Below are 20,903 nucleotides of genomic sequence, written 5' to 3' on the forward strand. Positions count from 1 at the left end.
CCCAAAACACCCCGAAGACCCAAAACACCCCGAACACCTAAAACACACTGAATACCTAAAACACCCCGAAGGCCCAAAAGACTCCAAATACCCAAAAGACCCCGAAGACCCAAAACACCCTGAAGACCCAAAACACCCTGAATACTACAAATACCCTTAAATACCCTGAAGACCCAAAAGACCCAAAAGAACCCGAAGACCCAAAACACCCCAAAGACCCAAAATACCCTTGATGGCCCTGATGTTCAAAAAGACCCTGAAGTCCCAAATGGCCCCGAAGACCCAAAAGACCACGAAGACTTTTAGTTCTTTCATGAGCCTCGATCTTGTATCCCCAAAAAACCCCCCAAAAAAACTTCAAAAGACCCCGAAAACCCATAAGACGCCGAAGACCCAAAACACCCTGAATACTACAAAGACCGTTAAATACCCTGAAGACCCAAAATACCCCAAAGAACCAGAAGACCCAAAGCACCCCAAAGACCCAAAACACCCCAAAGACCCAAAATACCCTTGATGGCCCTGAGGCTCAAAAAGACCCTGAAGACCCAAATGGCCCCGGAGACCCAAAATACCCCGAAGACTTTTAGCTCTTACACAAGCCTCGATCTTGCATACAAAAAAAAAAGACTCAAAAGCCCCCGAAAACCCAAAACACACCGAAGACCCTAAAATACCCCAAAGACCCAAAACACCCCGAAGACTCAAAAATACCCCAAAGACCCAAAACACCCCTAAGACCCAAAAGACCCCGAAGACCCAAAACGCCCTGAAGACCCAAAAAACCCTGAAAATACCAAAGACCCTTCAGACCCAAAATACCCTTCATACCCCAAATAACCAAAATACCCCAAAGACTCTTAAAGACCCAGAGGAAACAAAATTCCCTTAAGACCCAAAAGACCCCGAAGACCCAAAACACCATGAAGACCCCAAATATCCAAAAGACAGCAAAATGGTCAAAGATGCCTATCCCTCTGAAACGACATGTGGTGAGGTGCGCGGAGCGCGCCAAGTCACGCTAGTTCTCTTAATGAACAAGCTACAAGGCATACTCCCTTTTTGAACAAGCGATGAGGCATATTCTCTTTATGAATAAGCTACGAGGCATATTCCCTTTATGAACAAGCTTTGAGGCATATTCTCTTTATGAACAAGCTACAAGGCATATTCCCTTTATGAACAAGCTATGAGGCATATTCTCTTTATGAATAAGCTACGAGGCATATTCCCTTGATGAACAAGCCATGAGGCATATTCTCTTTATGAACAAGCTACAAGGCATATTCCCTTTATGAACAAGCTATGAGGCATATTCTCTTTATGAACAAGCTACAAGGCATATTCCCTTCATGAACAAGCTACGAGGCATATTCCCTTCGCGAACAAGCTATGAGGCATATTCTCTTTATGAACAAGCTATGAGGCATATTCTCTTCATGAACAAGCTATGAGGCATATTATCTTTATGAACAAGCTACAAGGCACATTCTCTAAATGAACAAGCTACAAGGCATATTCTCTTTATGAACAAGCTACGAGGCATATTCTCCGAATGAACAAGCTATGAGGCATATTCTCTTAATGAACAAGCTGTGAGGCATATTCTCTTTATGAACAAGCTACGAGGCATATCCTCTGAATGAACAAGCTACGAGGCATATCCTCTGAATGAACAAGCTACGAGGCATATTCTCTTGATGGACAAGCTTTGAGGCATATTCCCTTAAAGAACAAGCTTCGAGACATATTCCCTTTATGAACAAGCTATGAGGCATATTCTCTTTATGAACAAGCTATGAGGCATATTCTCTTAATGAACAAGCTATGAGGCATATAATCTTTATGAACAAGCTACAAGGCACATTCTCTAAATGAACAAGCTATGAGGCATATTCTCTGAATGAACAAGCTACAAGGCATATTCTCTTTATGAACAAGCTATGAGGCATATTCTCTGAATGAACAAGCTATGAGGCATATTCTCTTAATGAACAAGCTACAAGGCATATTCTCTTTATGAACAAGCTATGAGGCATATTCTCTGAATGAACAAGCTTCGAGGCATATTCTCTTGATGGACAAGCTTCGAGGCATATTCCCTTAAAGAACAAGCTACGAGGCATATTCTCTTGATGGACAAGCTTCGAGGCATATTCCCTTAAAGAACAAGCTACGAGACATATTCTCTTTATGAACAAACTACGAGGCATATTCTCTTGATGGACAAGCTTTGAGGCATATTCCCTTGAAGAACAAGCTACGAGGCATATTCTCTGAATGAACAAGCTACGAGGCATATTCTCTTTATGAACAAGCTACGAGGCATATTCTCTGAATGAACAAGCTACGAGGCATATTCTCTTTATGAACAAGCTACGAGGCATATTCTCTGAATGAACAAGCTACGAGGCATATTCTCTTGATGGACAAGCTTCGAGGCATATTCCCTTAAAGAACAAGCTACGAGACATATTCTCTTTATGAACAAACTCTGAGGCTTATTTTCTTAACAAGCTCTGTGGTATATGCTCTTCATGAACAAGCTACAAGGCATATTCCTTTTATGAACAAGCTATGAGGCTTATTCCCTTAATGAACAAACTAGGAGACATATTCCCTTCATGAACAAGGCAATTATTAAAAAAAATTATTCTAAATTTGAAAAACGTTTATGCAAGCAGAATGAAACTGTTCTTTCTAGATAGGCTAGACCAAGTCGCATGTCGCTTATTATACTGTACATCATACCCCATCCGGGTTAAAGGTCAAGGTCTAATGGCGATCTGATAAAGAATATTGCGATTTTTATGATCGCTCAATTTTACTAACGAGCAACGGTAACCGCCCTACGGGCGGGGCTTCAATTGGGAGGCCCAAATGAAAAGGCAAAATATCAGAAGGCTTTTTTTTAAATTTTAAACGATTCATATAAATATCCGTTGAATCATATCACACGCAAATCATCAACATCTAAACAGTACATGGCGCCCATTTTGAAAAAAGATTGAATTTTCCTGCAAAACGGAAGCGGCCGCTACACGTCTTTCTCAGTCGCACGTTTATGTGTGAAGAGTGCGCGCCGAATTTGTAACACGGAAGCGGCCGCTACACCCTGTTTCTCAGTCGCTTTGCACATGCTGCCGTGTTACTTCCGAGCCGCACGTTTATATAGGAAGAGTTCGTCAGGAGTCGATCTACTCTCTCTCGTGGTACGTAGAATTTCAACAAAAGCCTGTTCATATTGGTAAATATTATTCCATCGTGTTTGGAAAAACTGGAAAATTGGAAAATAGGAAAACTTGGAAAAAACAACATGGCCTATTTTACTCCCAGGGGTCCCAGGAATACCCACTCAAAATATCGTTGCGATCGGTTTAGCCGTTTTTGCGGTACCATCGAACGGACGGACGGACATTTGGTGAATTATAGTAAGATAGGGAATCTCAAAGACCGCTTGGCTTTCTAAGGTGTTCTTGCATCATAATAGTGTAGTGTACCTCTACGAGGCATATTCCCTTCATTGACCTCCACACCCCTTCCGACCTCACTGACTACTACAACCACACTCTCTCCTCCTGCCTTGACCAGCTTGCGCCTGTAAAAACCAAAACAGTTTCTTTCACCCATTCTGCTCCCTGGTTTACCCCTGAACTCCACCTGATGAAAACTCGTGCTCGCCAACTTGAAAGACTCCGCAATAAAACGGGTCTCACAGTTCACTCCCAAGCCTACAAGGACCACATACAACACTACAAAGATGCCCTCTCCCGCGCCCGCTCTGCCTACTACTCTCAAATTATCCACTCTGGCTCCGGAAACCCAAAAGCACTCTTCTCGACAATAAACAAACTCCTCCGCCCCCTGAACACCACCACCCAGTCATTCACAGTAGACAACTGCATCTCCTTCCTCTCTTTCTTCCAACGCAAAATTGACAACATCTACAACAGCTTGACCACCGCCGCACCCGCTCCCCCTCCAACCACCTGCCCCCCCTTGTCCTGCCATCCCCTGTCTCGGTTCTCCCCAATCTCTCCTACTGACCTCTCTGAACTCCTCATAGGAATGAAAACTGCCACCTGCACTCTTGACCCCATCCCCTCCAGCTTTGTCAAAGCCTCCCTCCCTGCTCTCTCTCCACTTATCATTGCAACAATAAACTCCTCCCTGTCTACAGGCATCGTCCCACCTTCCCTCAAAATTGCTGCTGTTACCCCCATTCTAAAAAAACCTGGTCTAAACCCTGACACCCTAAACAACTTCAGACCCATCTCCAACCTACCCTTTCTGTCAAAAGTTTTGGAACGCGCTGTAGCCACTCAACTCAAACATCATCTCTTTGCCAATAACCTGTATGAAACATTCCAATCCGGATTCCGCTCCAACCACAGTACTGAAACTGCTCTCCTCAAAATCACCAACGACCTTCTCCTCTCCTCTGACGCTGGCAACCTCAACATTCTCGTCCTCCTCGACCTCAGCGCTGCCTTTGACACCATCGATCACACTATCCTCCTCACCCGACTTGAATCCACCTTTAACGTCACCGGCACTGCCCTCTCTTGGATTAAATCATACCTCTCTGACAGATGCCAGTTCATCTCCATCAATAACTGCAAATCCCCCACTGCTCCCCTCCCCCAAGGTGTCCCCCAAGGTTCAGTTCTTGGCCCCCTCCTCTTCATCCTTTACCTGTCCCCGCTCGGTCACTTAATCCGCCGTCATGGTCTCCAATTCCACTGCTTCGCCGATGACATCCAGCTTTTCATCTCCAAGTCCGTCTCCACCGACACCCACTCTATCCTGACAAACTGCATCACTGAAATAAAATCCTGGCTTCAAATCAACTTCCTCAAGCTTAACTGTGATAAATCTGAAATAATCATCATTGGCCCAAAAACGCTCACAAAATCCACCCATAACTTTGCCCTCAACATCGACGGTATCCCAGTATCCACCTCCCCTCACATCCGGAATCTTGGCGTCATCTTTGACCAAACCCTTTCCTTCGACAAATACACTAAACAGATCACAAAGTCAGCCTTCTTTCACCTGAAAAACATTGCCCGTCTCCGCTCATCCCTCTCCTCCACGGCTGCAGAAACCCTCATCCACGCCTTCATCACCTCCCGTCTGGACTACTGCAATAGCCTCCTCTATGGTTCACCCTCAAAAATCACCAATAAACTCCAATACATTCAGAACTCCGCTGCCCGTCTACTCACTCATTCCCGGACCCGTGACCACATCACCCCCGTCCTTTACAAGCTTCACTGGCTCCCCATCCCCCAGAGAATCCAGTACAAAATCCTCCTCTTGACATACAAAGCCCTCCATAACCTGGCCCCATCCTACCTGGCTGACCTCCTCTCCAGACACACTCCCACCCGCAACCTCCGCTCTGCTGGTACCAACCTCCTGACCCCCTCCATCCGGACCAAATTCAGATCCTGGGGGGACAGGGCCTTCTCCATCGCTGCTCCCACCCTCTGGAACTCACTACCTCACACCATCAGAGACTCCTCCTCACTCACCACATTCAAAACATCACTAAAGACCCACCTGTTCAACGCTGCATTCAACATTCAACCCACAGCATTTAACCCCTGACTATCTCTTCTCCTTCTCCCTCCTTTTGCTTTAAATATTTCCCTATTGATTCTTGTCTTTTTGCCCGGAAGTATAATGGAAGTATTGTTTTCATGTATTGTTATGCATTATGTTTTCCACTCTGTCAAAGCGCCTTTGGGCTTCTGGAAAAGCGCTATACAAAATAAATGAATTATTATTATTATTATTATTACCTGCACTAAAGTTGTACACCTGAAATTTGATTCGTGTCCCTGACCTGCTTTTTTCAGATTTTTGTCTAATTAACAAAAAACACCTTTTTGATAATAATTTGAATAATTTTCCTTGGATTTTCATGATGTTGAGTTTTATGGATCCATTGTAGTTGGAGACATTTGGTTTATTGACAAACCTTTGCGATCCGAAAACTCTTTGCGATCTTTTTGTGATCACAGATATTTGGGCATACACACTATTGCTCGATGAGTCATGATTACTACCAATATGTGAGTGAAAAAATAAACCTACCTCCGTCTGGACCATCATGCAGCGATTGATTCTCATGTCCTTGACAATCTTGCAGAGGCTCACCATGTTCTCACGTTCAATTTGCTGTATGGCGTGATCCAGGGCTAGGAAAGTCCCGGTACGTCCAACACCAGCACTGCACGGGAGAATAATGGGTGTGGTCAGCAGGGTTGGGGTGTGAGGAGGGAGTGATGATACCTTTGATTTGGGTATATAAATACAGCTTTGGGACATCCGGACAAAGGTGAAGTTGAAGGTGTTTTCCTACCTGATCCTGATGTGTTTATATCAGGACTTCTTGTTGACAATGTGGGTATCGGTGTGTAATGTCTACATTGTTAGTGTTTTATTCCAACCCACTCATCAACATCGAAAATAGAACCGGCCATGCATGAAGCACAGATCTTGGCATACACCGTCCAAACGTTGAGCATACGCAGTCCAAGCTCCACCGGTCTGCGGCCAAGAGAGTGACGCACCACCACCCGTGCCAATGTGACATAAGGGTGCAATACAAGCTCCGCCCCTCTTTAGCCAAGAGAGTGACGCACCACCACCCGTGCCAATGTGACATAAGGGTGCAATACAAGCTCCACCCTTCTTCGGCCAAGAGAGTGACGCACCACCACCCGTGCCAATGTGACATAAGGGTGCAATACAAGCTCCGCCCTTCTTCGGCCAAGAGAGTGACGCACCACCACCCGTGCCAATGTGACATAAGGGTGCAATACAAGCTCCGCCCTTCTTTGGCCAAGAGAGTGACGCACCACCACCCGTGCCAATGTGACATAAGGGTGCAATACAAGCTCCACCCTTCTTCGGCCAAGAGAGTGACGCACCACCACCCGTGCCAATGTGACATAAGGGGGCAATACAAGCTCCACCCTTCTTCGGCCAAGAGAATGACGCACCACCACGCGTGCCAAGGCAACATAAGGGTGCAATACAAGCTCCGCCCTTCTTCGGCCAAGAGAGTGACGCACCACCACGCGTGCCAATGCAACATAAGGGTGCAATACAAGCTCCACCCTTCTTCGGCCAAGAGAGTGACGCACCACCACCCATGCCAATGTAACATAAGGGTGCAATACAAGCTCCGCCCCTCTTCAGCCAAGAGAGTGACGCACCACCACCCATGCCAATGTGACACAAGGGTGCAATACAAGCTCCACCCTTCTTCCGGCTGAGAGAGCGACGCATCACCGCCCGTGCCAATGTGACATAAGGGGGCAATACAAGCTCCACCCTTCTTCCGGCCGAGAGAGCGACGCATTACCGCCCGTGCCAATGTAACATAAGGGTGCAATCCAAGCTACGCCACTCTTCCGGCCGAGAGAGCGACACATCACCGCCCGTGCCAATGTGACTAAAGGGTGCAACACCAGCTCCACCCTTCTTCCGGCTGAGAGAGCGACGCATTACCGCCCGTGCCAATGCAACATAAGGGTGCAATCCAAGCTCCGCCCCTCTTCCAGCCGAGAGAGTGACGCACCACCACCCGTGCCAATGTAACAAAAGGGTGCAAGCCAAGCTCCGCCCCTCTTCCGGCTGAGAGAGCGACGCATTACCGCCCGTGCCAATGTAACATAAGGGTGCAATCCAAGCTACGCCACTCTTCCGGCCGAGAGAGCGACGCATCACCGCCCGTGCTAATGTGACTAAAGGGTGCAACACAAGCTCCACCCTTCTTCCGGCTGAGAGAGCGACGCATTACCGCCCGTGCCAATGTAACATAAGGGTGCAATCCAAGCTCCGCCCCTCTTCCGGCCGAGAGAGTGACGCACCACCACCCGTGCCAATGTAACAAAAGGGTGCAAGCCAAGCTCCGCCCCTCTTCCGGCCGAGAGAGCGACGCACCACCACCCATGCCAATGTAACATATGTTACGTGCTCCTCCCCAAACCCCGGCCACGGTGTACCTCCAAGCCCCCGAAAGGAGTCACGGCAGAAAGATGTACTATTAATTATGTGTGCCAATGACCAATGGTGAAAACCACACCAATCAATCGATACAAAACCCAAGTATTGTATTAAAATCACACAATAATAACAACTTGCGCAAGTACAAGAAAACCTCAATTGCACAGCAAACACCATATAATTCCTATGATGGTACCACCAGTTTCTTAACTGAATAACTCACGGTACTCCTTGTGAGCGAACTGTAACACCCCTAAAGTCACTGTCGCGACACCAGGCCAAAGTCGATCCACGCTCCGGTGATCACAAGAAAGAAAGGTCGTACTGAGACCTGAACCCAGGACGGCTGACAGTTGACGCTGCAGAAGAGCCCCTGGGTGAGAGGTCGGGCCGACGTCGGTCAGGTAAAAGTTCACCCAAAAGGCGACTGGGAATTCACACCTTCGGTTCACCAGACAATGACGCTGACATGAACGAGCAGCGGCTCCCAAGCGGAGAACCGCGACTTCCCAAGCGAAATCCACGACACACACGAGAACCAGGCTAACGGCTGGTGCGAGGTGAAATGGCTGGTGCGAGGTGAAATGGCGGACGGGCCCGTAATGGATGCGTACCTGCTCTCCAGCGATGATTCACTTTCGGAACCAACAGCAAAACTTGTCTCGCAGGTTTATTTGCCACAGCAATAATGACACTGTCACAGGAATCCCTTTCCCGGGGAAACCAATATTCGCTCGTGACCAATGTCCACCAGCGTCTGCTCGACACCTCGAAGCAGATAGGCCTTCCTTTCTCGTTCTCACTTGATCCGCTCCAGCCTCTTCTTCCTTTTCCGGTTTCTCCCGATCCATTTCGTTTTTCTTTTGAAACACGAATTTTACCTTTGAAGACAGTTATCTCCATTTCACACCGAAACGTAACAATAATAGAACATGAAACTAAAAATGCTTCAAGTGGATGACAACCACAAAGACGGAAGTGACGAATTCGTAACACGTAAGGGTGCAATACAAGCTCCACCCTTCTTCCGGCTGAGAGAGCGACGCATCACCACCCGTGCCAATGTGACAAGGGTGCAATCCAAGCTCCGCCCCTCTTCCGGCCGAGAGAGCGATGCACCACCACCCGTGCCAATGCAACATAAGGGTGCAATCCAAGCTCCGCCCCTCTTCTGGCCGAGAGAGCGATGCACCACCACCCGTGCCAATGTAACATAAGGGTGCAATCCAAGCTCCGCCCCTCTTCCGGCTGAGAGAGCGACGCATCACCACCCGTGCCAATGTAACATAAGGATGCAATCCAAGCTCCGCCCCTCTTCCGGCCAAGAGAGCGACGCATCACCACCCGTGCCAATGTAACATAAGGATGCAATCCAAGCTCCGCCCCTCTTCCGGCTGAGAGAGCGACGCATCACCACCCGTGCCAATGTAACATAAGGATGCAATCCAAGCTCCGCCCCTCTTCCGGCCGAGAGAGCGACGCATCACCGCCCATGCCAATGCAACACGAGGGCACAATACAAGCTCCGCCCCTCTTCCGGCTGAGAGAGCGACGCACCACCACCCGTACCAATGTAACATAATGGTGCAATCCAAGCTCCGCCCTTCTTCCGGCCGAGAGAGCGACGCATCACCGCCCATGCCAATGTAACACGAGGGCACAATACAAGCTCCGCCCCTCTTCCGGCTGAGGGAGTGACGCATCACCACCCGTGCCAATGTGACATAAGGGTGCAATCCAAGCTCTACCCCTCTCTTGGCCAAGGGGATGACACACCACCGCCTGTGCCAATGTAACATAAGGATGCAATCCAAGCTCCGCCCCTCTTCCGGCCGAGAGAGCGACGCACCACCGCCCGTGCCAATGTAACATAAGGGTGCAATACAAGCTCCACCCTATTTCCGGCTGAGAGAGCGACGCACCACCATCCGTGCCAATGTGACATAAGGGTGCAATACAAGCTCCACCCTATTTCCGGCTGAGAGAGCGACGCACCACCACCCGTGCCAATGTGACATAAGGGTGCAATACAAGCTCCACCCTATTTCCGGCCAAGAGAGTGACGCACCACCACCCGTGCCAATGTGACATAAGGGTGCAATGCAAGCTCCACCCCTCTCTTGGCTGAGAGAGTGACGCATCACCGCCTGTGCCAATGTAACATAAGGGTAAAATCCAAGCTCCACCCCTCTCTTGGCCGAGGAGATGACGCACCACCACCCATGCCAAAGTGACATGAGGGGGCAATCCAAGCTCCACACCTCTCTTGGCCGAAGGGATGACGCACCATCTCCCTTACCAATGTGAGATGAAGGGCGTTCACATGTCACATCACACTAACTGGGCGAAAGCACCATTATTTAACGTTTTTACATCAATTTGATGAATATATTAAAGTTTATATTGTGCCATTCACCTTTCCCATGTAAAACTAGAATTGCACTCAGTAGAGAGCATACCTCCGCCAGATGAACAGCTTGCATTTTGTATCCCAGAGTATACCAGAAAATTACAATACACAATCACATTTAATCAAAATCATCCGTCCACAACTTTTTGAGATATCCTGCTGTGTATCGTTTTTGGCCCTATCTCCCAATGGTGAAGAATCACTTAAAAAAATTATACTACCTGGATCCGGGACCCGTCTTCACCAAAATTGAATCGATTCTTCCGTGTCACACACACAAACGATCCACCAAGTTTCATCCAAATCTGTCCACAACTTTTAAAGATATCCTCCTATGTATCGTTTTGGTCCTATCTCCAATGGTGAAGAATCACTAAAAAAATTCTAGTAGCCGGATGCAAATCCGGATCTTCACTAAAATCTAATCATTTAGTCCGTGTCACATACGCTACATCTCTGCCAAATTTCGTCCGAATCCGTCCATAACCTTTGGAGATATTTTGTTCACAAACGGACAGACAGACAGATGAAAAATCGGTCAGAGACCGAGGACTTGCCGGAATGTACTTTCTTATCATCCATTTTGGACAAATATGGCGGCCGAACCACGTGACCGATGACGTCATCATTATTTGTTTTCTAAACTAATATATTCCTTGATGATGCACAAGAAATTGCATCTTGATCGGATGAAGTTTTGTATTTGTCGAATTATGACGTCATAATGGAGGCACCTATGACATCATCATTAACATATTTTATTCCCCGTGGAGATTTCTTTACAATGCGCCATGTCTCAATTTTTTCTATTCAGCACTTTCGGAGATATGGAGGTGCAAAGTTTTTCGGTTTTTCCAAGATGGCGGCCGAACCACGTGAACGATGATGTCATCAATTGGGCACAGTCGATTCCAGGGCAAGACAAATATGTGTGCAAAGTGTTACGGATTCGTCACTTCCGTTGTGGTGGTTTGCATCCACTGTAAATATTTCTGATTCCATGTACTATTATTGTTTTCAAAAGGTTTATTGTCCATGACCTGTTTTCAAAAGGTAAAAAAAGTTAATGTTAAAAGAAACAGGAGACCGGATCGGGAACCGAAGGACGAAGAGGAAGAAGAGGGGAAAAAAAGGGCGGAGCGAGTGAGCCGGACAAGAAAGCCGAGTTGCTCCGGGTTCTGAAGCGAATTTTGGCGAGCAAGAGTCACTAGCGAACTTTCGGGTTCCCGGGAAAGGGGTCCCTGCGACAGAGTTGTCATTGCTGTGACCGACCAACCTGCGTGTCAGGTTTTTGGCGGTGGATCCCGAGGAGAATTATCGCCGGGCCGTTACGTCTCAAGAGCGGGTCGTCGGCCATTTTGACTCGCGCAGGACTTGTGCTTCGCTCGCGGTTTCGTTTCTTTTCGACCATTGTCACCGCATTCAGACGTTGATCTGGGGCGTGTGTGTGACGTGGCTTTTTGAAGGTTACTTCGTCCATACCCGAGGGTGTGATCTCTCAGTCGCCTGTAGGGGCGCTTTTGGATTTCCCAGTCGCCTTGCGGGCGCCTTTGTGCAGCGTCGGCTGTGACTACTTGCCATCCGCACGGGATTCTGGTCTCGATTGGACCTCGTTCTGGCGATCGCTGGAGCGAATCAACGTTGGCTTGAAGCCGGGATTAAGAGACATTGGGGAATGTTCTTGGTTCACTCACTTGGAGCACAGTGAGTTATATATATTACCAAACTGATGGTACCATCATAGGACATATTGATTGTACTTTTGATTCCGATTATTGTGTACTGTTATTCTCATGTGATTGTAATACAATATTTGTTTGTGAGTAACAATTGGGGTGGCTTCTCCATTGATCTTTGACACACAGAATAACACATTTTTCTGCCGTGACTCCTCTCGGGGCTCGGAGGCACACCATGACCAGGGGGTCGTAGGAGCACGTAACAGAAATTGGGGGCTCGTCCAATTGGCTCGGGGGCTCGAAATTGGGTCTTCGTCCGGGATTAAATTCCCTAATAACATTCGTCCGGGATAGAATTCCCTAACATTCCCAGAATTCCCAAATTTAGAATTTTTCTAACATTCCCAATTTTTTCAAAAAATTTGGAAATTTTTGTGTGAAGGTTAACAGGTGCGAACTAATCGTCACCATGGTGTTTGACGCAGAAAAGTTTGCAGCATCCCCTAATGAGGCACAGTTCCTAGCGTTAAAAAGATCAGAACTCTTGAGATTGGCCAAACATTGTAACTTGGAGGTCCGAGCTCATATGAAGAAAGCAGAGATGCAGACATTGGTGGTAGAATCTCTGGTGGGACAGGGAACATGGACAGAGGTAGCCTTGGATTGGTTACTCGAGGAAAAAGAAAATGTGGAGCTCCGGAAAATGGAGATGCAACAGCAGAGCCAGGAAAGGTTAAAAGAGTTGGAATGGAAAGCCGAGGAGAGAAGAGCAGAAGAAAGGAGAGCTGAAAGAGAACTCTTGGAAAGAAGAGTAGAACAGGAACGAGAATTCGAGGAAAAAAGAGGAGAGCAGGAACGAGAAGCCGAGGAGAGAAGAGCAGAGGAAAGGAGAACTGAAAGGGAACTTGAAGAAAGAAGAGAAAAGGAAAGAGCAGAGGAAAGGAGAGCCGAAAGGGAGTTAAAGGAACATGACATGGAGTATCAGAAGGAAGTTAAACTCAAGGAGCTGGAATTAATGGGAGAACGGAGAGAAGTCGTATCCATGCCGGCTAGTTCGACAACTAGTCAGAACACCTGGGATGTTAGTAGGCATGTGAGGCTGGTTCCACCCTTCAATGAAAAGGAGGTGGCGAAGTTTTTTTTACATTTTGAGAAAGTGGCTCAAATGCTAAAATGGCCTGTGGGGTCCTGGACTATGTTAGTGCAAAGTGTTCTGGTGGGTAAAGCGCAAGATATATTTTCGGCTTCACCGATTGACAAATGTACAGATTATGAGGAAGTGAGGTAAGCCATTCTCAAAGCCTATGAATTGGTCCCTGAAGCTTACCGGCAAAAAATCCGGAATGCCAGGAAGAGGGAGAGTGAGAGTGAGACCCATGTGGAGTTTGCCAGAATGAAGGAAACCATGTTTGATCGGTGGTGTGATTCGAAAGGGATTGGGAAAGATTTCGAACTGTTGCGACAATTGATCTTGGTGGAGGAATTCAAACATTGTGTCTACGAGGACATTAAAGTACATCTGGAGGAAAAGAAGGTACCAGAGTTGTATGAGGCATCAACCGTGGCCGATGACTATGCCTTGACACACAGGATGGGGTTCCACAAACCTAACTTCCCGCCTAGAGTTCGCCAGGGGAGTTATGGTACATCCGGTGCGGAGAACGAATATTCATGGGGGCGGCCTAGAGATGACTATAAGGACAAATCTGATACCGCGACTTTTAGGGATCAGAAGACTACAGTTCTAAGACAGACTTATCTTCCGGGGGGCTCGAGGCAGACCACGAGTTTTTCCTCCGGGCCTACTTGCGCTTTTTGCAAGAAACCTGGGCATTTGATGTCCCAATGTTATGCCCTGGAAAGGAAAAATTAGGAGTGGAGTCAGACTAGTACAACTCCGAATGCATTGGCAAATGCGAGAAATCGTCCTTGGAGGACAGTGCCTTGTGAAGGTTCCCATGCCAAAGTTACGGCATCACAGAACGACCTTGTGCAAGAGGGTTACAAACCTTTTATTTCAGAGGGGTTAGTGTCACTGGATGGAGACTTGACTAACCAGAGACCTGTTAGGGTATTGAGGGACACAGGAGCACATCAATCTTTGATGCTAGAGGGCATTTTGCCATTGTCAGAGAAGACGGCAACTGGTGTGAGTGTTCTTTTACAGGGGGTTGGTGGCTGTGTTAAAGCCCCACTTCATGTCATCCATTTGAAGTGTGATTTGGTGTCAGGACCGGTCACCGTAGGGTTACAAGCCACTCTACCTGTAGAGGGAATATCTTTTGTTATCGGGAATGATTTGGCCGGTGGTCAAGTTTCTGGTAACCCGATGTTTGTTGAAAAGCCTAGCATGGAAAATAACACTGCACAGTTAGTGCAGAAGATTCCGTGTATCTTTCCATCCTGTGCCGCGACTCGTGCTATGGGTAGGAAGCGCTCTGAAGAGAAGAGGAAGGTACTGACGTCACGGTTTGCACAGGCCTGTCTTGTCAAGTACCCAAAAACTAAGTGTCAGCACACACAAGTCATGGATGGAGGCAATGTTGGCTAGCTCTTTGTAGGGGGACTGAACTTCAACACAAGGGAAGATGTTCTGGACTCTGTCTTCGGCAAATATGGACCACTCTTGGAAGTGCGGCTGATAAAAGACATGGAGACGCAAAAGTCAAGAGGGTTTGGCTTTGTCACGTTTGAAAACACAAAGGATGCCAAAGATGCAGAAAAGGATTTGAATGGCAAGGATTTGGATGGTCGGACCTTAATAGTAGAGAAGGCAGGCCATGGGCGTCGAAGGGGCTACAGAGGGAGAAAACGTGGAGGTAGCTTCAGGAGTGGCTATGGCTCCCAGGGTGGGAGTAGTAGTTTTGGTGGTGGCCGCAGTCGAGATTACTATGGAGGCTCCCAGAGTTACAGCAGCTCCCGAAGGGATGATTATCAGGGTAGTGGCCGAGGAGGAGACCGCTATTCACGTGACTACAGCGACAAGTGCTCCAACCATGATTATTATGAAAGTTAGGAAGAGTTTGAAGCACTGAATGCTGCGGAGCTGCCGAGCCAAGATTCCTACACGGATTAACCGTGAACTCTACGTTCCCAAAGGCGTCCATGTAGTGAATACTTCCAGGCCTCTCCACCCAAACCACCATGAAACCTGGCTCTCAGCTCGGCCTCCCTAAAAAGTGCTATAGATTTGCTTGACTTTGGATTTTTGATCACAACCCCTTAACCTTCATTCAATAAAATGAAAAAATAAAAACCAGAGGTTGATGAGATGGAGTTTGGCTTTGCAGGAGTTCGGCTTGGAAATTGAGCATGTAACGGGCAGGGATAATGTCATTGCTGATGCTTTGTCCAGAGTGAACTAACTTTGGAAATCTCTGTAGGTTGTTTGAAGTTTTATTGCTTTATTTTTGGGCAATATTGAGTATCGTTGCTCACGAGAATTGATGATTTGGGGTGTGAGTTTACTTTCGTTTGTTGGGAGAGTTTTGCCTCCAAAGAAAGTTTTCACGATGTTCAAACTTTCTTTCTGGAGGGGGGGGGGGGGGGGGGGAAGTGTTACGGATTCATCACTTCCGTTGTGGTGGTTTGCATCCACTGTAAATATTTCTGATTCCATGTACTATTATTGTTTTCAAACGGTTTATTGTCCATGACCTGTTTTCAAAAGGTAAAAAAAGTTAATGTTAAAAGAAACAGGAAACCGGATCGGGAACCGGAGGACGAAGAGGAAGAAGAGGGAAAAAAAGGGCCGAGCGAGTGAGCCGGACAAGAAAGCCGAGTTGCTCCGGGTTCTGAAGCGAATGTTGGCGAGCAAGAGTCACTAGCGAACTTTCGGGTTCCCGGGAAAGGGGTCCCTGCGACAGAGTTGTCATCGCTGTGACCGACCAACCTGCGTGTCAGGTTTTTGGCGGTGGATCCCAAGGAGAATTATCGCTGGGCCGTTATGTCTCAAGAGCGGGTCGTCGGCCATTTTGACTCGCACAGGACTTGTGCGCTCGCGGTTTCGTTTCTTTTCGACCATTGTCACCGCATTCAGACGTCGATCTGGGGCGTGAGTGTGACGTGGCTTTTTGAAGGTTACTTCGTCCATACCCCAGGGTGTGATCTCTCAGTCGCCTGTAGGGCGCCTTTGGATTGCCCAGTCACCTTGAGGGCGCCTTTGTGCAGTGTCGGCTGTGACTGTACTTGCCATCCGCACGGGATTCTGGTCTCGATTGGACCTCGTTCTGGCGATCGCTGGAGCGAATCAACGTTGGCTTGAAGCCAGGAATAAGAGACATTGGGGAATGTTCTTGGTTCACTCACTTGGAGCACAGTGAGTTATATATATTACGAAACTGACGGTACCATCATAGGACATATTGATTGTACTTTTGATTCCTATTATTGTGTACTGTTATTCTCCTGTGATTGTAATACAATATTTGTTTGTGAGTAACAATTGGGGTGGCTTCTCCATTGATCTTTGACACACAGAATAACACATTTTCTGCTGTGACTCCTCTCGGGGCTCAGAATTACACCGTGACCAGGAGGTCGGGGAGGAGCACGTAACAAAAGTTTGGCGATTCTACGTGCAACGGTGTAGACGTAGTACTGTAAACAGACAAACAGATGAAAAATCGGTCAGGGACCGAGGAATTGCCGGAATGTACTTTTTTATTGGCCATTTTGGACAAATATGGCGGCCGAACCACGTGACCGGTGACGTCATCATTATTTGTTTTCTAAACTAATTTATTCCTTGATGATGCTCAATAAATTTCATCGTGATCGGATGACGTTTAGTACTGGTCGAATTATGACGTCATAATGGAGGCACCTATGCCATCATAATTAACATATTTTATTCCCCATGGAGAGTTCTTTACAATGAGCCATGTCTGAATTTTTTCCATTCAGCACTTTTGGAGATATAGAGGTGCAAAGTTTTTCGTTTTTCCAAGATGGCGGCCGAACCACGTGACCAATGACGTCATCAATCACCAGCATCAGACAGTGTTATGGAACCTGCACGTTGTTGCAAATAAAACCAATGCTTTCAAGGAAGGTCCTCTTGTATTCCCAACAAGGTGGGTTGGTTCGTGTGCAGCTACTCGGCTGCTGGTCTGCTGCTGATGCAATTCCTCTCGATAACCAGTTATCTGGTACTCATTTTGCACCACTGATGCAATTCCTCTCTATAACCAGTTATCTGGTACTCATTTTACGCCGCTGATGCAATTCCTCTCTATAACCAGTTATCTGGTACTCATTTTGCACCGCTGATGCAATTCCTCTCTATAACCAGTTATCTGGTACTCATTTTGCACCGCTGATGCAATTCCTCTCTATAACCAGTTATCTGGTACTCATTTTGCACCACTGATGCAATTCCTCTCTATAACCAGTTATCTGGTGCTCATTTTTCACCGCTGATGCAATTCCTCTCTATAACCAGTTATCTGGTACTCATTTTGCACCGCTGATGCAATTCCTCTCTATAACCAGTTATCTGGTACTCATTTTGCACCACTGATGCAATTCCTCTCTATAACCAGTTATCTGGTGCTCATTTTTCACCGCTGATGCAATTCCTCTCTATAACCAGTTATCTGGTACTCATTTTGCACCACTGATGCAATTCCTCTCTATAACCAGTTATCTGGTACTCATTTTGCACCACTGATGCAATTCCTCTCTATAACCAGTTATCTGGTACTCATTTTGCACCGCTGATGCAATTCCTCTCAATAACCAGTTATCTGGTACTCATTTTGCACCGCTGATGCAATTCCTCTCTATAACCAGTTATCTGGTACTCATTTTGCACCGCTGATGCAATTCCTCTCTATAACCAGTTATCTGGTACTCATTTTGCACCGCTGATGCAATTCCTCTCTATAACCAGTTATCTGGTACTCATTTTGCACCACTGATGCAATTCCTCTCTATAACCAGTTATCTGGTACTCATTTTGCACCGCTGATGCAATTCCTCTCTATAGCCAGTTATCTGGTACTCATTTTGCACCACTGATGCAATTCCTCTCTATAACCAGTTATCTGGTACTCATTTTACACCGCTGATGCAATTCCTCTCTATAACCAGTTATCTGGTACTCATTTTGCCGACCTCGGAAGGATGACATGCTGAGTCAACCCAACCCGGCGTTAATTGAACGGGATTCGAACTCAGGACCTTAGGATCCCAAGCCCACCACCCGAACCTTTCAGCCAACACCAGGTAGTTCTCAACAAGGTGCCTTGCACTGACATCTGTAGTTGTGTAGATTGTGAAAATGTAGCAGCAGTGCCAATCATTTAGAGAAGATGAGGAAAATGAAATTATTCATTCAGATGATGAGTTATAATAATTATAATGTCTCTGATTTATGTCTCTAATTCCTTGGTATCTCTCCCAGGTTACTCCCTCCTCCGGTATGATAGACCTGAGCCTCGTCCTGGAGGTGGGGTTGCTATCTTTATAAAAAACTCTCTTCCTCACTCGCCCTGCACTGCCCTCTCTCCACCTCACCCCCAGGAATACCTTTGGCTACGGCTTCCCCTTCGCTCCCACCTTTTGTTCATATGTGTGTTGTACCGTCCACCAAACAGTGATGACTCCATCTACATCTCGCTGTCTGAGAATATGGACCAACTTCTATCTACCCATCCCAACTCTCTCGTCCTCATATGTGGTGATTTCAACTGTCACCATGCCAGTTGGCTGGATGTGGGTACCTCTCTCACCAGCCATGGCTCTTCAGCAAAGGACTTCTGTGACTCACTGGGACTGACACAATCTGTAAATTTCCCGACCCGGATTTCAGACAAACGGAGCATCTTCTCTTCTGGACTTGGTTATGACTAACTTCCCTGAAAATGTCTGTTGCTCTCTCATGCACAGATTTATCCCATCTCGTCTTCAGTCGTCATACCCTTCCTCCCGTCCATGGTACACGAAATCTTGTGGTGAGGCTATTGCCCAGAAACAACTTGCTTTCGTCTCCTGGAAAGCAAATCCAACGGAAGGAAATCTCATTTCCTTTAACAAAGCCCGAAACAAGTGTGTGTCCACCCTCAGGAGAGCCAGGAAACAATATCTCTCCGTTCTCAGGACCGAACTCTCTTATCTGTCTCCCTCTTCCAAATCCTGGTGGCGTCTGGTCAAATCTGTTTCTGGTGTTTGTTCCCCCTCCATCCCCTCCCTCACCTCAAATGGCCACACTGCTGACTCCGCACGTGAAAAAGCTGAATGCCTCAACTCTGTGTTTGCCTCTAAATCTTGTGTCCCAAACCCATCCCTCTCTGCACCCACCGTACCCAGTCGTACCCAGCTGCTCCTGGACTCTGTGTCCTTTCCTCCTGACAAAGTGGAAAAGTTTCTGTCAACCCTCGACTCGGATTCTGCAACTGGACCTGACGGCATCAGCCCACGGGTCCTAAAATCCTGTTCTTCCGCTCTTTCACTCCCTCTCTCTGTTCTCTTCACCCTCTCTTTTGCTCAAGGTCATCTTCCATCTGCTTGGAAATCTGCCAACATCACCACTTTGCACAACAAGGTGCAAAAACAGATCCCAGCAACTACAGACCAATCAGCCTTCTCCCAATTATCAGCAAAGTCATGGAATCCATCATTGCTTCAGATATCAAATCTTTCCTCTTCTCCAATGGCTTGATCTCTGATCATCAATTTGGTTTCAGACCTGGACACTCTACTCTGGACCTGCTGCTTCTGCTTTCTCAACAATGGATGGAGGTCCTCAATGCCAAACAGGAAATTAGAGCAGTCTCCCTTAACATACCACGTGCCTTCGATACGGTCTGGCACCCCACTCTGCTCACCAAACTCTCCTCTTTTGGTATCCATCGAAATCTCCACGCATGGCTGGCGGACTTCCTCTCTAGTCGTAGTCAACGTGTGGCCCTGAATGGGTTTCTCTCATCTCCTCTTCCTGTTCAGGCTGGAGTTCCCCAAGGCAGTGTTCTGGGCCCTGTGCTTTTTCTGGTCTTCATCAATGATCTCTCTGACTCTCTTGAAAATCCTCTCTATCTCTTTGCTGATGACTCTACTCTCTGTCGCTCCATTCTTCATCCCTCAGATCGGCAGTCTGCAGCCTCCTCACTCTCTGCAGACCTGGACAAAATCACAGACTGGGCAAACAAGTGGAACATGTCTTTCAATCCTGACAAATCTCACACTCTTGCGATGTCTCTCCGAAAAGACCGACTGGACAACCCTCCCATCCACTTTCTGAATAATCCTCTCCAAGAAGTTCTGTCACTCAAGCTTTTGGGTCTCACTATCTGCCATGATCTTTCCTGGGAAAACCACATTTCAAATCTGGCCTCCAAAGCCAGTCGCCGACTGGGCATCCTCCGTCGTGCGAAGTCCTTCCTTGGCACACCTGAGCTCCTCACCACATACAAGGCTTTCATCCGCAGCTCAATGGAATACTGCTCTCCCCTCTGGGCTGCTGCTCCTGCCTCACACCTAGCTCGTCTTCACGCTGTTGAAACCAAAGCGTTCAGAATCATTGGAATCTCCCGCGATGAAGCTAACTCCAAGGGCCTCTCACTCACTCACCGCAGGCAGGTTGGTGGTCTTTCCGTCTTCTACAGACTCCTCTCTGGCCTTGCCCCCCCCAGCTCTCTCTGGGCTCTGTCCCGCAAATATTCCTACAGGTCGCACAAGATCTGCCTGCAACCCTCTTATGGTTAAACTGCCAAAATCAAGACTCTCTGCTCACCTTCACTCCTTCATTCCTCTTTTCTCCCGCCTCTGGAACAAACTCCCTCACTCTCTTC

The 20,903-nt window shown here is 47.4% G+C and overlaps 1 protein-coding gene and 1 long non-coding RNA gene across 4 annotated transcripts in view; one reads left to right on the plus strand and one right to left on the minus strand.

The window, feature by feature from the left end:
- LOC144892193 (uncharacterized) overlaps positions 1–20,903 on the plus strand; it is a 477,241-nt gene that overhangs the window by 48,695 nt on the left and 407,643 nt on the right. The gene's annotated exons all lie outside the window — the stretch shown is intronic.
- Positions 1–20,903, minus strand: part of LOC137428037 (receptor-type tyrosine-protein phosphatase eta-like) — a 111,715-nt gene that overhangs the window by 16,679 nt on the left and 74,133 nt on the right. For all 3 annotated transcript variants that reach the window (XR_013623391.1, XM_068117969.2, XM_068117967.2), the window contains one exon: positions 6,103–6,238. Coding sequence is in view for 2 of the 3 variants with exons in the window: in XM_068117969.2 (XP_067974070.2) it covers positions 6,103–6,238 (136 nt within the window). In the remaining variant the exon portion in view is untranslated. The remainder of the gene's footprint in view (positions 1–6,102; positions 6,239–20,903) is intronic.

The sequence above is a fragment of the Myxine glutinosa genome, chromosome 5 (genome assembly GCF_964187855.1).
Source record: "Myxine glutinosa chromosome 5, kmMyxGlut1.1, whole genome shotgun sequence".
Lineage (NCBI taxonomy): Eukaryota > Metazoa > Chordata > Myxini > Myxiniformes > Myxinidae > Myxine > Myxine glutinosa.